This window comes from Mercenaria mercenaria, chromosome 5 (genome assembly GCF_021730395.1).
Source record: "Mercenaria mercenaria strain notata chromosome 5, MADL_Memer_1, whole genome shotgun sequence".
NCBI classification, from domain to species: Eukaryota; Metazoa; Mollusca; class Bivalvia; order Venerida; family Veneridae; genus Mercenaria; species Mercenaria mercenaria.
Genome location: NC_069365.1, coordinates 16,499,027 through 16,517,360, shown reverse-complemented (window position 1 = coordinate 16,517,360; position 18,334 = coordinate 16,499,027). Strand labels below are relative to the sequence as shown.

General features: G+C 34.2%; 1 protein-coding gene and 1 long non-coding RNA gene across 2 annotated transcripts in view; both read left to right on the top strand.

Moving 5' to 3' along the window:
* LOC123556562 (cGMP-dependent 3',5'-cyclic phosphodiesterase-like) overlaps nucleotides 1–8,700 on the top strand; it is a 175,976-nt gene extending 167,276 nt beyond the window's left edge. The window contains exons 29-30 of the mRNA XM_053544451.1: nucleotides 1,400–1,545; nucleotides 2,429–8,700. Coding sequence (XP_053400426.1) covers nucleotides 1,400–1,545; nucleotides 2,429–2,645 — 363 coding nt within the window. The 3' untranslated portion in view covers nucleotides 2,646–8,700. The remainder of the gene's footprint in view (nucleotides 1–1,399; nucleotides 1,546–2,428) is intronic.
* Nucleotides 8,701–14,854: 6,154 nt separating this feature from the next.
* On the top strand, nucleotides 14,855–18,030 carry LOC128557448 (uncharacterized). Its single transcript, XR_008371160.1, has 3 exons — nucleotides 14,855–15,178; nucleotides 15,527–15,656; nucleotides 15,907–18,030. It is a non-coding gene; the product is annotated as an uncharacterized LOC128557448 (long non-coding RNA).
* Nucleotides 18,031–18,334: the final 304 nt, after the last annotated feature.

The following is an 18,334-nucleotide window of genomic DNA, read 5'->3' as shown; positions in this document are numbered from 1 at the left end:
TGAAATCAAATTCAGTTTTGCAAAACTGGTAATCGTTCTCAAACAATAAATATCCCGAATCAACCTGCCATAGACCAACAGTAAAACATATTAATCAACATAATCAAAAGTCTCTGGTTTGCCAGTCGTGATAAATTTAAAATGAAATACACCAAAATATAACTTATTAATCATTACACTGCTTACAAATGATAAAAGTCTGTAAGTTCCTAATGAAGTCAGCTGCTGAGGGTACATTGATACTGTCATCAGGAAAGAAAACAGCATTTTCAATATGGCGGCCGATTAACTGGTTCAAGTCGATTTCATACAAATAATTAACTGGTTTCAAAATTTTGAAATCATCCCAGCCCTAGAAAATATTGAGTACCTACTTATAAGCTAAGTTTGATTTTTCTTCTGGGTGAATTGTTAAGATTAGGGCTAAGATTAATTGTTATGAGTGGCAGTTTTGTCCCCTTATACACATAATACAAGTGATAATTATGTCTCCCACCACACAGTGGTGTGGGAGACATATTGATTTACTCCAGTCTGTCTGTCTGTCTGTCTGTCACAAAGCTTGTCCGCACTCTAAATCGAACATTTCTCATCCGATCTTCACCAAACTTCAGCAAAATGTGTCTGCCAATAAGGGCTCGGCCAGGTTTGATAACTAGCCAAATAGGCCTAGGCACTTCAGAATTATGGCCCTTGATTTACCAAAATTACTCAGATTTCTTGTGCAGTTTTACCCCTAAAACGGCCCCAATACTACTAGTAGTATAGGCGTCCTTTTTGTGTCAAGAAAGCGCATGAAGTGGATTTAAGTAAATACAGATTTAAAACGCCTTGATTACCATAATATTATGCAGTTTTGTGGACACATGGCGCTTTTCTCAAAGCATCTCTAGTTAAATTTGATATGCTTTGCTATATTTATTAATAAACAAGGCATTTATGTGGTTAGTTTATAATCTATTATGCTTCATAGTTTGGAGTAACAAGTGTTTACTCTGTGGTTAAACATCTGTAAAATGGACTGTAAACCACAAGGAGGCCTCGTGTATTTTCATTCTAGCATGCTCATTGAAATGTTATGAAAAAATTGTGCTGGACTTCATTTATGTCAGTAGTAATGAACTGAATGTTGTGAGGCAATTTGGTATATACATAATATAATAATGTTCTCTCATCAGTCTTGTTTTTGTTTTATTCACGTCAGCTGTTGTATATTGCAGAACATACAATGCTTGGCTTCTTTTTGTTAACTGACAGACAAGTCAAGCTATGTTAGAATGTTTAATTTGACACATTATTTGCACAGCTTATTTCATCCTACTAGAAAATAGTATTGGTATAATAAAAGCCATTTTACTATCTTACATAGCTTTATTTTAAACATGGTTATGTTTTTCAGGCATTGATCTACAAAGAGTTTTTCTCTCAGGGTGATATGGAGAAAGCCAAGGGTTTGGAGCCCAGTGATATGATGGACAGAGAGCGGGCTCAGATACCTGCACTACAAATCAGCTTCCTGGATCATGTTGCATTACCAGTCTATGTGTAAGAATCATTATTATGTTGAAAGTGTATTCTTATAATTCATAGAATAAATAAATATTTAGTACAGATATTCAAAATATTGATTACTGTAAAATAATTATTATTTGTAGATATCTAACTTTCATTGGTAAAACAAAGAAATTAAATCAAACAGAATTACAATAAATTTTATCTTCAAAAGTTTGAATCTGTTAAATCGTATCCCCGTGAATAAGCTGTTTTGGTCAAAACTATGAAATTTTATTCTCTTTAATAGGATTTAATGATTTTACATTTCTTGAAATTATTTCTACATTGACATATCTTGGAAGGTCATTACACAGTTTTAGCTTTTGTTCCCAAGAAGTAGTTATAAGAAAAGGTTTGAATCACTTGTATATTTCTAAAGTTAGTTGGAACATTGCATAAACTGGAATCTCAGAATGCAGTTGAAGGTAGAAATAATGCTGTACACACTGTACCATTGAAGTCCCTTACAATTAATGTGTTGTTAAATAACTTTGAATATATGTTGAATAATAAAATGATACCATGAAGTTGCTTATATGTAGTTAAAATAATTGAATAAGATTATGTGAAAGTTGTATAAAAGTTGCTGAATGTAAGTGATGAAATGGGAAATGGAACAATGATGAACTGGATAGTATTGTGATAAGTTAATTTGATGTCAAGTAGTCAAACTGGCAAAAAGATTTCCTAAAACACCAGAACTGGGTTCAGACTTAGCAATGAACTTCCATAAAACACCAGTACCATTTATTTCTTGAAAAAAATACCAGTTCTGACTAATGCGATTATCTAAATGTTTCTTTAAGTAACAAACTGAACTGAAAAAAAAATACAAATGTAAATAGTTGACTATAAATGAATATTTTTTCTGCAGTTTGTTGGCAAAGATGTTCCTTCCTGCAAAGGAAGTTGGAGATCGGGTAGAAGAAAACAAGCAGCACTGGATAAAGATTTCAAATCTGATCAAGTTAAAGCGAGGAGGCAGTCAGGCCAGAATGACTTTTGAGGAAGTGTTGGCTATTGAAAATGAGGCTGATGATGAAACAATCCAATTAGTGAATGGTTCAGAAGTGATAGGATCAAAATGTTAAAATTTGTTCATATAGGCTTCAGCTTTATGGTTTATATTAGTTAAAATCATGTATTTAGCTTCATGGGTGTACAATGAGAGTGTATATGTTTAGTTCTAAGAGCCAGTGTTAAAAATACTTGGAATAAATGGATGCTGCTGTAGTAGACGGAAATGTTCGGACCAAGCTTGATGTATTAAGGACATGAAAGTCTAAATGGCTAGGAAGTCTAAGTTTGTTTAAGACTTTAAAATGTTAACTGGAGAAAATAACTTGGTAGGTTCAACACATAGGTAAATAGATGCTGGTGTGACAAGGGCAGATAAGTATTTTACATCTATCTTCACAGTTATTTTTTCTAAGTTTTTGTTTGAAAAAACTGTTTTACATGATTGAATTGGGGACAGTGGGTAAGCTTGTCTAAGTGAAAGAAGGCGTAATATAACAGATCTTGATTGAGGTTACAGCCTAAACATGAATCATGTTAGATGAATTGTTTACATGGGGTCAGCAGTGTGCAACACTGTCTTGGGAAAAAGTCATATAATGGCTAACAATGATAACTTTGTAGGTGGAGATGAAAAGGAAAAAGTTGCATCATGATAAAAGTACTCCTATTCCAGAGGACAACATGCATGATACTAGAAGGATTACAGACATGATCTGCGTTAGAGAAGGCATTATGTTAGAAAAATTGTAGGTGATTTCGTGGATCGTATTATGTAAAAAACATTGGAAAGCTTCATATCTGATTTTATATATCATGTAGGGCATGTTAAGGAGAACTGTGTTGATGCAGGGATATTTCTGGGTTAATGACCCATTGTCAGCTGAACAGTTGCAAGAATAAATTGGCACAAAAGAGTAGATGAACATCTTATATCTTGGACAAGCTGCAAGCAAAATAGTTATAGATGTCATTGGCTAAAAGAATGTTGCTGCCTTGAGATGCTTGGTTTTGCCTATTGATGTGTTTGTTACTTAACTAAATTATTGTCCTGTTGTTATTCAAACTTCTGTTTGTGTAGTAAAGCAGAGAGTAAAGAGAAAATATTAGAATAAACAGTTAGTAGATTATTACATGCATGTGTACATACTAGAAGGAATTGAATTCTTATTTGATTTTACTGACAGTTTAGCAATAAAGTTTAAGATAGTATTTTGTGTAATAGCATATTTACATAGTGCTTTGACTTAGTGCTACTTATAAGAATTAGTTCTATGAATGATCTTGAGATTTTGCTTATGAATGAGAATTAATGAAAGCTGTTTTGTATATGTTTTAAATAGGTATGCTATAGATAAACTGTTCTACCAACTTACTATAAAACAAGCACAACCTCTAAACATAACAATCAAAAGATGAATCCCATTTTTCAGTTTTTGTGTTATTAATGATGATGTATATTTAGTCACTGCCTTTTGTGTATTCCTTCATTTTATCTGGTGTTATTTGAGTCACTGAATAGCTTAAAAGTATCAAATATTCCGGCCTTGTGTTCATAAAACAATTTCAGTTTCGGCCGAGTTCAATAATGAAACTTTATTTGTCATTTAAGTTAAATGTTAAGTTTTCAAGTGATGGTCAGGCTCAGTTTGAATTTACTCTTAAGTTCAGTAAATCTTCCGGTTAGAATTTCAATCTCAGACTCCGCAAAGACTGAAAAATGTTTAGTGATCATGGAGCCTGATATTTTTCAAATGTGATAGAAGTTATAGGTTAAACTTGAGATGTATTTTAGAGGAAACAAGATTTGATTTACAGTGATGAATTGGATTTTTCATTAAAAGAATTAAAGTCAAGGATGGTACTGAAATAATAAAATGCCAGGTTATCATTATCATAGGCCAGTATTTGATCTGTTAATTTCACAATGTTTTTCTGAAAAAGAAAAATTTAGATTCCCTTAACAGATCTAATTGCTGTTTGTAAATATGTTGGCCAGATGAATATTTCATCCATTTTTATAGGCTATGGGATTGGCTGATGTAGAAAATTGTGGTCAGTGACATAGTTGATTTAAAAAATTAGTGGTATTATGTAATAATAGTTGTATTACCATGCTGTCTGTACTGTTAAGGGTATGAAAGTTTAGTCTGGAGAAGGCCAAATGCTTTTTTGTACAGTTCAGTCTGTTAAAAAGATCTGATATGCATGTCTGTTTATTGTAGATTTGAACAAAAAGGGATAATCTATATGTGTATAAATGAGATTTGATCAAATATTAAGTGTCCCAATACAAATAAGGCTGATGAGCACAAGGCTTAAAAAAGTGTCTTTAATTATAACTGAAATATGACAACTGCTTTGACCAAACTGTTCATAAAAGTTAGACAAAACATGATTATAATGTCTCCCACAACACAGTGGTGTGGGAGATGTATTGATTTACTCCAGTCTGTGTGTGTGTCTGTCACAAAGCTTGTCCCCACTCTTAAGTCAAACATTTCTCATCCAATCTTCACCAAACTTGAATAAAATGTGTTTGACCATAAGACCTCGGCCAAGTTCGATAACTAGCCAAATCCTCCCAGGCACTTTCGGATTATGGCCCTTCAATTACTGATTGAGTCCGTTCGTCCAAGCTGTCTAATTTGGTCCATTCATCTAATCCATCTAGAGAAACTAGACATTTTTCATAGGGACAGTTGTGGGAGACATGCGCTTTTCTCAAAAGCATCTCTAGTTTCTTTCTGAAATAGTTTTTCCCACTATTTTCGTTATCAAACTGATTTCTGTAATGAATACAGATTGGATTAAACAGTATTGAATAGATTGCATATTTGTCATTATGTTTGACTCGAATTAACAGCCATTTACAAGGCATCTTGTCATAATTATACAACAAATCCAGTCTCTTCCATTCACCCCACCAAACTGTTGGGGGTGGGATTGGAGGTTGTATAAGAACTTTTTTGTCCTGTCCCTATCCTGTCATGTCCCAATTTGTGTTTTCTTGAACATATTTTCACCTTTATTAATGGCTCTAGTTGGCTTTAATTATTTATGCTTGCATAAACTTTACCTACAGTCTTGTAAACTGAAATGCATTCTGTCATGGTTTTTAATGGTCAGTTTATACAGATTAAATACGGTTTCAGAGTATCTTGTATAGTATTTGAAAAAGAAATTCTCCAAAAAAATTTAAATTTTGAAATTTTAGTATGAAAGTAATCCCAATTTGGCTTTTCAATACCATTTCACTTAAATATACATGTTCAGTTTAAATGCTTTTGAAACTTCCATTTGAGATTCTTAAATGAAATGTTACAAGAATACAACAATAACAAGATGTTAAAATAATGTATTGGAAACATGAACACATATGTATATATAGCTAGATATTGGTTTTATTTTTGATAATTTATATGTTATTATTTACATTTTATTTTACTTTTTTTTTGATGTTTTGATCAGTTATTTTATAATTTCTGCAGGGAAGGTACTTTTTATAGCAGTAAACAATATTATATTTTCATGTCAGTTGACTACTGATTTGCCCCAAACTCTTACAATATTGCCTAAAGATTCTACAGTTTTTATATTCCATTACTGAGAAAAGTATTGGACGTTTATGTTTATTAATGCATGTATGTTGTTTGAACAATGTCCGATTGATGATAAACCACAATAGTGATTTTCCCCACAGGTTGAAAAACATGTTTATACATGTTTTTTTTTTTATTTTGTTTTTTTATTCAATGAAATATTGCAGTGTTAGAGGAATATTTGTCTGGTATTTTCACAATGTAAAATATCAGTCTTAAAAGTTTCACCAGTAAGAAACTTGAAAATGTGTAAAGTTTAGTAAAATCTTGAAACAGATAAAAAAATTATGTTTTTCATGTAAGATCTTCGCTTCATTCACTTGTGGATACCATATCCTACATTTTTATGCCATGCCTGAAAAAAAAATGCATTTTGATCTTACACTGAAACCTACAAATATCCTTCTTATATTTTTGTTGACTGCAAACCTTTTGTGTGGACATCCATTGTACAATAGCATTCTGCTTAGTACACATCTGTTATATTTTCAAAATTTAAATTTTGCACCCTGATTGCTTTTACACAGTGAGCATTCATTATGTGTAAATTTATTTTTTACATGTATCACTGTGATGCAAATTGGAGACTCCGCCAAAGATATTTGGCATAAATACTACCTTCTTTTCTGTCAAATAATATCATCTGGGAATTCTATTAACACTCCTCGGTGGTTCTGATTTGGTGACCTTTATATGTGAACTTTAACTAATATTTTGGTGAGAAAAAAATGCTTGTTTGTAATGAGAAAACATAATGTTGACAGTTCATTTTAAACGAATGTTTTGTTGTTACTTCAATCATTTTAATTATGTGAATTTAAATTTCACTGAGTCATTATGTAAGGCATTTTCTCTTTTTTTATATTTTCAAAACCACTATGTTAAATAGTTATGTTAAATACACCATATCATGGCATTAAGCTATTTTGGAAATACCTTCTTTTTGTTTTGTGTCCTTTAATCATTATTGTGAAACAGTTAAGTTGTTGATGTATGTGTGTAAATGCTTGCACGGATATCTAGTGAAATGAGCCGTGCCATGGGAAAACCAACATAGTGGGTGTGCGACCAGCATGGATCCAGACCAGCCTGCGCATCCACGCAGTCTGGTCAGGCTCCATGCTGTCCGCTTTTAAAGCCTATTGGAATTGGAGAAACTGTAAGCGAACAGCATGGATCCTGACCAGACTGCGCAGATGCGCAGGCTGGTCTGGATCCATGCTGGTCGCACACCCACTATGTTGGTTTTCCCATGGCACGGCTCAAATGTTGTTTTATTACATAAAATTCATTTTCAACATAGATCTTAACCAGTATACTCCATCAATCATGATCATAGGGTTGTTTAGAAACCAAGTATACTCATCATTTATCATATATACTTGTATATTCCCATGTTACCATAACAATTCAGAGATTTGTTTACATTACTTATGATATTACTGATTTATTTATATATTTTAAACTCCACATCATTTAATATATTTCTTGAATTGTTACTAAAACTGTTTTTACTGCTTACTTAGAAAATATGAACTTAGTAATTTTTACCGAAACAAACAGATCTTGGTTAAGGATCCATGTTTTTAATCAGAATCTATTGACCAGCTCTTTTTAGTAAGTTTAATGGGTTACTGTATTTTTTTTTCAGAACAAATAGTCAAGAAATGATATATTAAATCATTAATTGTTAGCTGTATAGTCTGACAATTTAGACAGAAGATATCATTTGAAGCCAATGCAGTGGTTAAAGTCACTTACTTTATATTGGTTGCCTCTCACCAATGTGGGTTTGATATCGGGTGAGGAAGCCATCCAGGTGGCTTATTGGAGGTCGATGGTTCTACCCAGGCCCGCCAATGTGTGAAACAGTGCCATGATGGCTACCTGTGTCTTCCACCATGGAAATCTGGAAATGTTGCGATATGACCTGCATGTGACTCGAAACTCAAAGTGTTATCTGTTTTAATTTTGTTGAATTGCAGGTACACTATCAACTCATTACTGTTTTCAGTTATGTTGAAATAACATTAGTAAATTTTTGACATAAGATTTTAGAAATAACAGAAAGTAGGATCAGCTGTATTTAAATGATTTCTGACTTTCAACACCAAACACCACGCTTCCTTTTTTATTACAGTGCTGAAGGAAGTACCAATTGCAACTATATTTATTAGACCGCCAGCAAATATTACTATGATGTGCTGTAGCCTCACCTTTTGGTATATTCAAATAACAAGACTTTAAGCAGTTATGAAAACTGTTGCAAGATCGGTGCAAAAAAATGGGAATGTACTTGCAAGAGCTTCATTTTTTTCCCTAGAAAAGTTTTTGTGTTTTCCGAAACTTTGAAAGGATATGCTCCACATATCTGAACATTTATTATCATAAACCAGATCTTATTTTGAATGTGTTGTAAATATATATGGAAAGTATCTTTTTTAATTTACTGAACTGTATATATCAAATAATTATTACAACTATTTTATTTGTTATGGCCATATTACTAATAAACTGTTAAACTGAACGTTTTGTTTATCCTGTCTCCAGAACTGAACAATCCTCATATTTGTTGAAAAACAACAGCAAAAACTGTGTTGTTCTTATTTTCGCCATTTTATGTTCTTTGAGTAAACCACATAAGTTTTGATCTATTGTAATTCACCGTATGTCCGTCAATCCGTCAGGCACAAAAATGGGATCTTCTTACAACTTAACAAGTATAAGATAATTTGTTATGAAACATGGTATATTGATAGATGGCAATGCTGAGGTCCTTTTATTTTTAGCTCACCTGTGACAAAGTGACAAGGTGAGCTTTTGTGATTGCGCGTCGTCCGTCTGTGTGTGCGTCCGTCCGTAAACTTTTGCTTGTGACCACTCTAGAGATCACATTTTTCATGGGATCTTTATGCAAGTTGGTCAGAATGTTCATCTTGATGATATCTAGGTCAAGTTTGAAACTGGGTCACGTGCCTTCAAAAACTAGGTCAGTAGGTCTAAAAATAGAAAAACCTTGTGACCTCTCTAGAGGCCATATATTTAATAAGATCTTCATGAAAATTGGTCAGAATGTTCACCTTGATGATATCTAGGTCAAGTTTGAAACTGGGTCACGTGCCATCAAAAACTAGGTCAGTAAGTCTAAAAATAGAAAAACCTTGTGACCTCCCTAGAGGCCACATATTTCACAAGATCTTCATGAAAATTGGTCAGAACGTTCACCTTGATGATATCTAGGTCAAGTTCGAAACTGGGTCATGTGCCTTCAAAAACTAGGTCAGTAGGTCAAATAATAGAAAAACCTTGTGACCTCTCTAAAGGCCATATTTTTCATGGGATCTGTATAAAAGTTGGTCTGAGTGTTCATCTTGATGATATCTAGGTCAAGTTTGAAACTGGGTCACGTGCGGTCAAAAACTAGGTCAGTAGGTCTAAAAATAGAAAAACCTTGTGACCTCTCTAGAGGCCATATATTTCATGAGATCTTCATGAAAATTAGTGAGAATGTTCACCTTGATGATATCTAGATCAAGTTTGAAAGTGGGTGATGTGCCGTCAAAAACTAGGTCAGTAGGTCAAATAAAAGAAAAACCTTGTGACCTCTGTAGAGGCCATATTTTTAATGGGATCTGCATGAAAATTGGTCAGAATTTTCATCTTGATATCTAGGTCAAGTTCGAAACTAGGTCAACTGCGGTCCAAAACTAGGTCAGTAGGTCTAAAAATAAAAAATCTTTGTGACCTCCCTAGAGGCCATATTTTTCAATGGATCTTCATGAAAATTGGTCAGAATGTTCCCCTTGATGATATCTAAGTCAAATTTGAAACTGGGTCTCCTGCAGTCCAAAACTAGGTCATTAGATCAAATAATAGAAAAAGCCTTGTGACCTCTCTAGAGGCCATAATTGTGAATGGATCTCCATAAAAATTGGTCAGAATGTTCATCTTGATGATATCTAGGTCAAGTTCGAAAGTGGGTCACGTGCCATCAAAAACTAGGTCAAATAATGATAAAACGTTGTGACCTCTCTAGAGGCCATATTTTTCATGGGATCTGTATGAAAGTTGGTCTGAATGTTTATCTTGATGATATCTAGGTAAAGTTTGAAACTGGGTCAACTGCAATCAAAAACTAGGTCAGTAGGTCTTGAAATAGAAAATCCTTGTGACCTCTCTAGAGGCCATACCCTTGAATGGATCTTCATGAAAATTGGTCAGAATGTTCACCTTGATGATATCTAAGTCAAGTTTGAAACTGGGTCACGTGCCTTTAAAAACTAGGTCAGTAGGTAAAATAATAAGAAAACCTTGTGACCTCTCTAGAGGCCATACTTTTCATGGGATCTGTATGAAAGTTGGTCTGAATGTTCATCTTGATGATATCTAGGTCAAGTTTGAAACTGGGTCAACTGCGGTCAAAAACTAGGTCAGTAGGTCTAAAATTAGAAGAATCTTTTGACCTCTGTAGAGGCCATATTTTTCAATGGATCTTCATGAAAATTGATCTGAATGTTCACCTTGATGATATCTAGGTCAGTTTCGAAACTGGGTCACGTGCAGTCAAAAACAAGGCCAGTAGATATAAATATAGAAAAACCTTGTGACCTCTCTAGAGGCCATATTTTTCATGAGATTTTCATGAAAATTAGTGAGAATGTTCACCTTGATGATATCTAGGTAAAGTTCAAAACAGGGTCACGTACCTTCGAAAACTAGGTCAATAGGTCAAATAATAGAAAAACCTTGTGACCTCTCTAGAGACCATATTTTTCAATGGATCTTCATAAAAATTGGTCAGAATTTTTATCTTTATAATATCTAGGTCAAGTTCAAAACTGGGTCACATGAGCTCAAAAACTAGGTCACTATGTCAAATATTAGAAAAAACGACGTCATACTCAAAACTGGGTCATGTGGGAAGAGGTGAGCGATTCAGGACCATCATGGTCCTCTTGTTTAGCTCACCTGAGCAATGCTCCGGTGAGTTTTTCTGATCGCTCTATGTCCGGCGTCTGTCAACATTTAGCTTGTGTATGCGATAGAAGCTGTATTTTTCAACTGATCTTCATGAAATTCGGTCAGAATGATTGCCTTGATGAAATCTAGGCCGAGTTCAAAATTGGGTCATCTGGGATCAAAAACTAGGTAACCAGGTCAAATCAAAGAAAAACCTTGTGTATGCGATAGAGGCTGTATTTTTCAACTGATCTTCATGAAAATTGGTCAGAATTTTTATCTTTATAATATCTAGGTCAAGTTAAAAACTGGGTCACATGAGCTCAAAAACTAGGTCACTATGTCAAATAATAGAAAAAACGACGTCATACTCAAAACTGGGTCATGTGGGAAGAGGTGAGCGATTCAGGACCATCATGGTCCTCTTGTTTAGCTCACCTGAGCAATGCTCGGGTGAGTTTTTCTGATCGCTCTATGTTTGCCATCTGTCGTCTGTCAACATTTAGCTTGTGTATGCGATAGAAGCTGTATTTTTCAACTGATCTTCATGAAATTCGGTCAGAATGATTGCCTTGATGAAATCTAGGCTGAGTTCAAAAATGGGTCATCTGGGATCAAAAACTAGGTCACTAGGTCAAATCAAAGAAAAACCTTGTGTATGCGATAGAAGCTGTATTTTTCAATTAATTTTAATGAATTTTGGTCAGAATGATTGCCTTGATGAAATCTAGGTCAAGTTTGAATATGGGTCATCTGGGGTCAAAAAGTAGGTCACTAGGTCAAATCAAAGGAAAAAGCTTGTATATGCAATAGAGGCTGTATTTTTCAATTGACCGTCCTGAAATTAAGTCAAATTGATAACTTTAATGAAATCTAGGCAGAGTTTGAAAATGGGTCATCTGGGATCAAAAAGTAGGCCACTAGGTCAAATCAAAGAAAAACCTTGTGTATGCGATAGAGGCTGTATTTTTCAATTGATCTTCATGAAATTTGGTCAGAATTATTCCATTGATGAAATCTAGGTCAAGTTTGAATCTGGATCATCTGGGGTCAAAAACTATATCACCCGATCAAATCAAATGAAATATGTGTATGTGCAATAGGGGCTGCATTTTTACTTGATATTCGTGCACCTTAATCTAGGTCAACTTCAAATCTGGGTCATCTGGGGTCAAAAATAAGGTCACTAGGTCAAATAAAAAAAAAGTCTACATTAAGTTTGATTATGGGTCATCTTGGGTCAAAAAGTAGGTCAGTAGGTCAAACCAAAGAAAAACCTTCTGTATGCAATAGAGGCTGTATTTTTCAATTGATCTTCATGAAATTTGGTCAGAATGATTGCCTAGATGAAATCTAGGTCAAATTCGAATATGGGTCAAAAAGTAGGTCACTAGGTTAAAGAAAAACGTTGTGTATGCGATAGAGGCTATTTTTTTTTCAACTGAAATCTAGGTCAGGTTCGAATATGGGTCATCTGGGTTTAAAAACTAGGTCACTAGGTCAAATCAAGGAAAAACCTTGTGTATGCAGTAGGGGCTGCATTTTACACTGGATTTTCATAAAATCTGGTCAGAATGGTTGCCTTGATGAAATTTAGGGCAAGGTCGAATATGGGTAGTCTGGGGTCAAAAACTAGGTCAAATCAAAGAAAAAGCTTCTGTATGCGATAGAGGCTGTATTTTTCAATTGATCTTCATGAAATTTGGTCAGAATGATAGCCTTGATGAAATCTAGGTCAGGTTCGAATATGGGTCATCTGGGGTCAAAAACTAGGTCACTAGGTCAAATCAAAGAAAATACTTATTTATACTCAAGATTTTTGCTCCAATTTTAATGATAATTGGTTAGAATATTTTTTTCCATGAAAACACTAGGTCAAACATGTTTACACTGTTATGGTGTGTTTCTCTGGTGAGCGACCTAGGGCCATCTTGGCCCTCTTGTTTGTTGTAGCAATACAATTTGTTACTATGACAATAAGTAGTCCAAAAGAGTGAGAAAAAGTTTCTTTTATGGCTTAAAAAGTATTAAAGATTTTTTACATGACACGGAAAAGGCAGAAGACAATATACAGAACATGCACTTTATTTTATTTTGTCTGCCCATCCCTTTGTCACAATTGACGGATTCTGTCATACACTTATTTTTTTCATGGGAAACTTGGGACATAGATAGAAAGCAATATGTAGAGTTCTGAGTAAAGAGATCATTTTATTATGCTTTCATATTATGTTACCGCTTCGTCTGTCTGCCGTATTCCTCAGCAAACACTGGTTGGAATTCAGTTAATTTTCATAGGAAGCTTCAATTATGTTCCGGTCATTGTTTTTCACTGAGTAATTGCCCTTTGGTTATTCTATATGAGTATTCTGTAGCACCATTTCCCGGAGTATTCTTCGAATTCAGCGAAATTTTATAGAAAACTTTATGTTCAAGAGGAGATACATATATTATTTTCATGTTCCCGTTGGATGATTTTTCATTGAGTTATTGTCCTTTAATTATGCAACATTAGAATCCTTGTCCAGCAACTCCTCGCTAGTATTCAGCGAAACTTCATAAGAAGCTTCACCCACTGCATAAGAAGCTTCACCCAAGCGGAGATGAGCACATCCTGAGCGTGTGTTTTCTCAACAACTAGTTGTAGAGTTATAAAAAGCTTCTTCGGAAGTAAGTATATTAAGACGAGGTATATGGCCAGTCCATGAGTTCAGCTTTTGTGCTTCTAAAATGTAATAGTCATATATTGGGGATTATCGGTCGGTTTTACAGATATTTTCATGCTTTGTTGTGTCTGTCCATCCGTGAGTCAGTCACAGCAGATAGATCCTTTGTTAACTTTTAAAGTGCAAGATTTTGTTTTTATGAAACCCGACTTGCAGATGGTAGGTTATGTATTTTAGGTTCTTCATAAAAATGTGGCTCCTATCGAAGCTACTATGACGGATGCAATTTCCGGTAGAGTACTACTTCTATTGCTAGGCAATAGGCTTGTTTGTCAAAGAAAAACCAGTTTTGTTTATTTATCTGATTTCAAGAATACGTACTCGTAGCTAGAGTCGAGAAGTGAAATGCTATGTTCCACAATCTGTTAACCAGTTGACATTTTACACACAATAATTTTCTGTTGCAATGATGCGGAAATCTGTTTAATACCAAAAATTGTAATTTCGATTTTCCAAAATTTTGATACACTGTGACTCACATAATTCAGTCGCTAAGTTATTACTACCGGGTTTCTGCTAAAGGCAAGACAGTACATCACCGCAAATCTTGTTTTGATAGGCACTCGCAGTGTCTTAAGCAGAAGGAGCTGAAAGTAACAAAATACATGGTATTTAAAGACTGCAAACTGGACTTCAACAAATGTCTTATATTAAACAATAATAGGAAATTAGTTCTGTGCATACATTTTATCACTTGCAAATATATCAATAATTCCCATTTACGGGGCAGTATTCAAATTCAGTAACAAAATATGAAAAGTTTGCTTTCGCGTTTCAAAACCAGGTATTTGGACCGATCATTTTAAAACAAACACCATGAGACTTTGTGAAATACGTGTTCCAGCACAACATCGCATAATAATTCCATGTATTGAATTTCTCTCTGTATTTGCCCAATTTTTTCAACTAGCCTTGATCTTTTGAGAATTTGGAATGGTGTGCCAAACATTCTGCACTCGATTCCATTTAGTACTTGCCTAGTAGATAAGATAAGCCTTATCAATTATGTATGTCATATTCAGTTTGCTGTCATGTAAAAGCTTGTCATGATTCTTTTTCTCTTTTTCGTTAGTGTATTTTCTCAGACTGTTTTCGGGCAGGAGATATCGGACAAGGATACATTGCTGGCAGTTTTAAATGAATTAGATATTCTAAAAAAGCTCGCTGCGTGAATATAGCATCAAGCTGAGGCAGTTAGACGATCTGAAAGTTCGTACGCTTGCACTTGAAAATAAAGTGGTGGAATTAAAACGAGAAAATAAAGAATTGAACAGAAAAGTGCATCAACTTGAAAGTAAATGTGCGGAGCATGCACCACAGGTAACAACACTACTTTATTAATCACTTCACCTAAAGCTTAGAACTATAAAATTCTTGCAGGCACAAACGACCTCAATGCTTTCAATCTTGTGGCAAAATGAAAGCGTAATCTCAACAAATTATTTCGATCAGTTGTTTAATAGTTGCCTTCTCGACACCACGTTTACTGCAACAAATTATGAGGGCTACATAAACTAAGTGTAAATACGCTTTATGGTTCTCATTTACTTCAGAACTAAATGTTGCCGTGTGATACCGCAAGAGTATTGTTTTGTGCTGATTGTGTTTGAAGCTTCGAATTGAGACGAAAATCGAGAGAATAACAGATGGATGTTAAATTATTTTCAGGCGGGTGAAAATTCAGAATATTCAGAAGTTTCCGTTCACAAAATGCACCAAAGCAACATGACGCTAATACCGGCAATTGATGTGAAAATGTCATCAACTCAGCATGCACGTCAACGAATTCGTAGATCAAGTAAGATATTACAACATAACTTTTGTCTATTTTTTGTACCAATATTTGTTTTGTTCGAACAAACACAAGATACACTTGTAGCGTTAGATAATAGAATGATCATCATAAATTGACATTCCAAAATTGAGGTCTCTACAAGTATTTCGTTATGTATAAATTGATGTAAAATTATGCAATAATAACTAAACTTGGTATACACACTGCAGTTTACATTTACCACCTTTTAAAGATATTTTGCTCCTGTTTGCAGGCCAGGTCTCCTCTCAGCCGCAGGTAGCATTTACAGCTGTGGAGTATCAATTCAGAACCTAGTCAATCTTGGCAGCCAGCACATTATTATATTCGATAAAGCAATCACAAACATTGGTAATGCGTACCACCCGCACACTGGCATCTTCATTGCTCCAGTCAAGGGCGCTTACGTATTCACGCTTACTATGACAGTACAGCCTGGCCATATTCAATCTCTGGATTTGACTGTTGATGGTGTTTACATTAATTACATATCTGCCGGTCCAGCAGCCTCACATGACTACGCTTCTACAACGAAACAATGGATTCTAGAACTCAATAACAGTTCTGAAGTGTGGGTCCGGACTCAAACTACTGCAAGTAACAATCGAGAACTGCACGGAAATATGAATACTCTCGTGTCTGGTTTTCTTTTATTTCAAACCGAGTAAAAACAAAATACCTGCGGTATTGCACAAAATAGCACCTGAGGCCAACATCTACGTACAATGTGTTTTTTAATTTACATTCCTTTTTTCTTGTGTGGGTACATGTATTTCTATTGAATACTAAATTATATATTTCTTACGTTCAATAACTTCCTTGCTGAAAGAGACGATCCATTAGAGAAAATCAAGTGATAGCATATAAATGAAATGCCGGACATTTTGTACGCTCTCTAAATGTTTTAACCTTGTTTCACTCCGTAAATATTCTTGTATTTGGTATCACTTTTTTCTTAATGCAAGATACACTTATTTTCGTAAATTCATTAATTAATTTTGATACTAATTTCCATTTGATGATGTTTAGTCTGTTGAAGAGGCCAGTTATCATGTTTGTATGCTTACGAATTTGTATGCTTCTGTGGCCAGCAAGACAATAGATAACCTCAAGACGAGTAAAGAAGGAAATTTGCGTTGTCCCTGTTTCCACCAGTTTCTTCGTCTGTTTATCCACCCGTTCATCCGAAGCCATATAGCTGTTATGACGGCCGCATTGAGTTAATATAAGATATTAGTGTTTGGCTGTTTGCATTCAACATAGCTTCTTTCCTGCAAGTGTTGTGAATTTCATCTCATTATATGATCAAACTTGTGACTCCTAATTTCTTAAGAAATTATCATATACTAATATGTATGTAAAAATTGTTTTAATATCGGAATTATTCCCTGAGGAAAGCATTTAGTCGAAACTTCGAAATACCAGTAAACTGTAATTCGACTGCGTGTTTGGTTTTTATGCACTGCATTACTGATATATATGGTATATAAACTTTACTTCGCTTGGTTGGTTTCCAAAAGAGCCTTTATATTCTCCAGTCAATGGGTTTTAATTGACCTATTTACCAGACAGTTTTTGCTACTAAATGAAATAACTTTGATCTCATTTGTTAGATGTTCTTTCATTTCTTTGTAAATGACGTCTCTTCTCTAGTATATGTTTTCCAAAATATACAGTCGTATTAGTACTACTTGGAGATCATGTTATTTTCTAAATGTAGTCAAAACGTACGTGTACAGTATGGTGATAGCACTTGAATTAAACTAACATGTCTGTGTGTTATTGTGGTCCTGAAAGCATAGGTAGGTACAGATATTGTTCCCATAACATTAATGTACATGAAAAGTGTTTAAAATTAAGAATAAATATGTAGTGAAGGCCAATGCAAACATTAAGAATAAATTCACACGTTCCACAGCACAGAGATAATTCAATTCTCTCCTGACACTCAATGTCTTGTCGGTTTTGCACATTTAAATATATGCCTTTTGAACTGTTTATTTTCAGGAATTTGCGACAATGCCGCTATATGTCTTTTAAGTTAATTGATAAAAATGGTTATTAAAAGTGTTTTGCCTTTTTAAGGCAAACAGTGTTCAAGTTTGCATTATTTGATATTTTCGCAAGCTAATGGCGAGTTTCATGTTGCTAGGCAACTAAAGAACATACTGATTGTGGGCATAGAAGTGCATTTTCCTATGTTTGCTTCGGAATATTGCTGATTCTAACAGTCAACTCTCTAAATCAACATCTTGTGTAAACTTTCGAGAAAATTGTGTCAGTCAGTCTAGACACAGGTGTTGTCAAAAGCGTCCTATTATTTCCTTAGAAATGGCTCAAATTAAAAATTTTGAGAATAATTGTGCACTTCAATACTTACTAGTATCATTGTTATATACATTCTATTATTTGCAAATATACAAATGTTATGGCTATGTTGTCAGAGTTATAATAACATTTGATAAGATTTAAAATTCAGGTTGCTGAGTGTGTTTATTACTTCTCCAGGAACATACAAATGTACAAGAATGATACATGAGTTCAACTAGAACTTCTTACTGAATCAAGTATGCATATACATGCATTTGCTTTTGGCCTTAACATTAACTTTAATATCTTAATATATGTATTTTAGATTTGACTAATAATGATCCCATTGACAA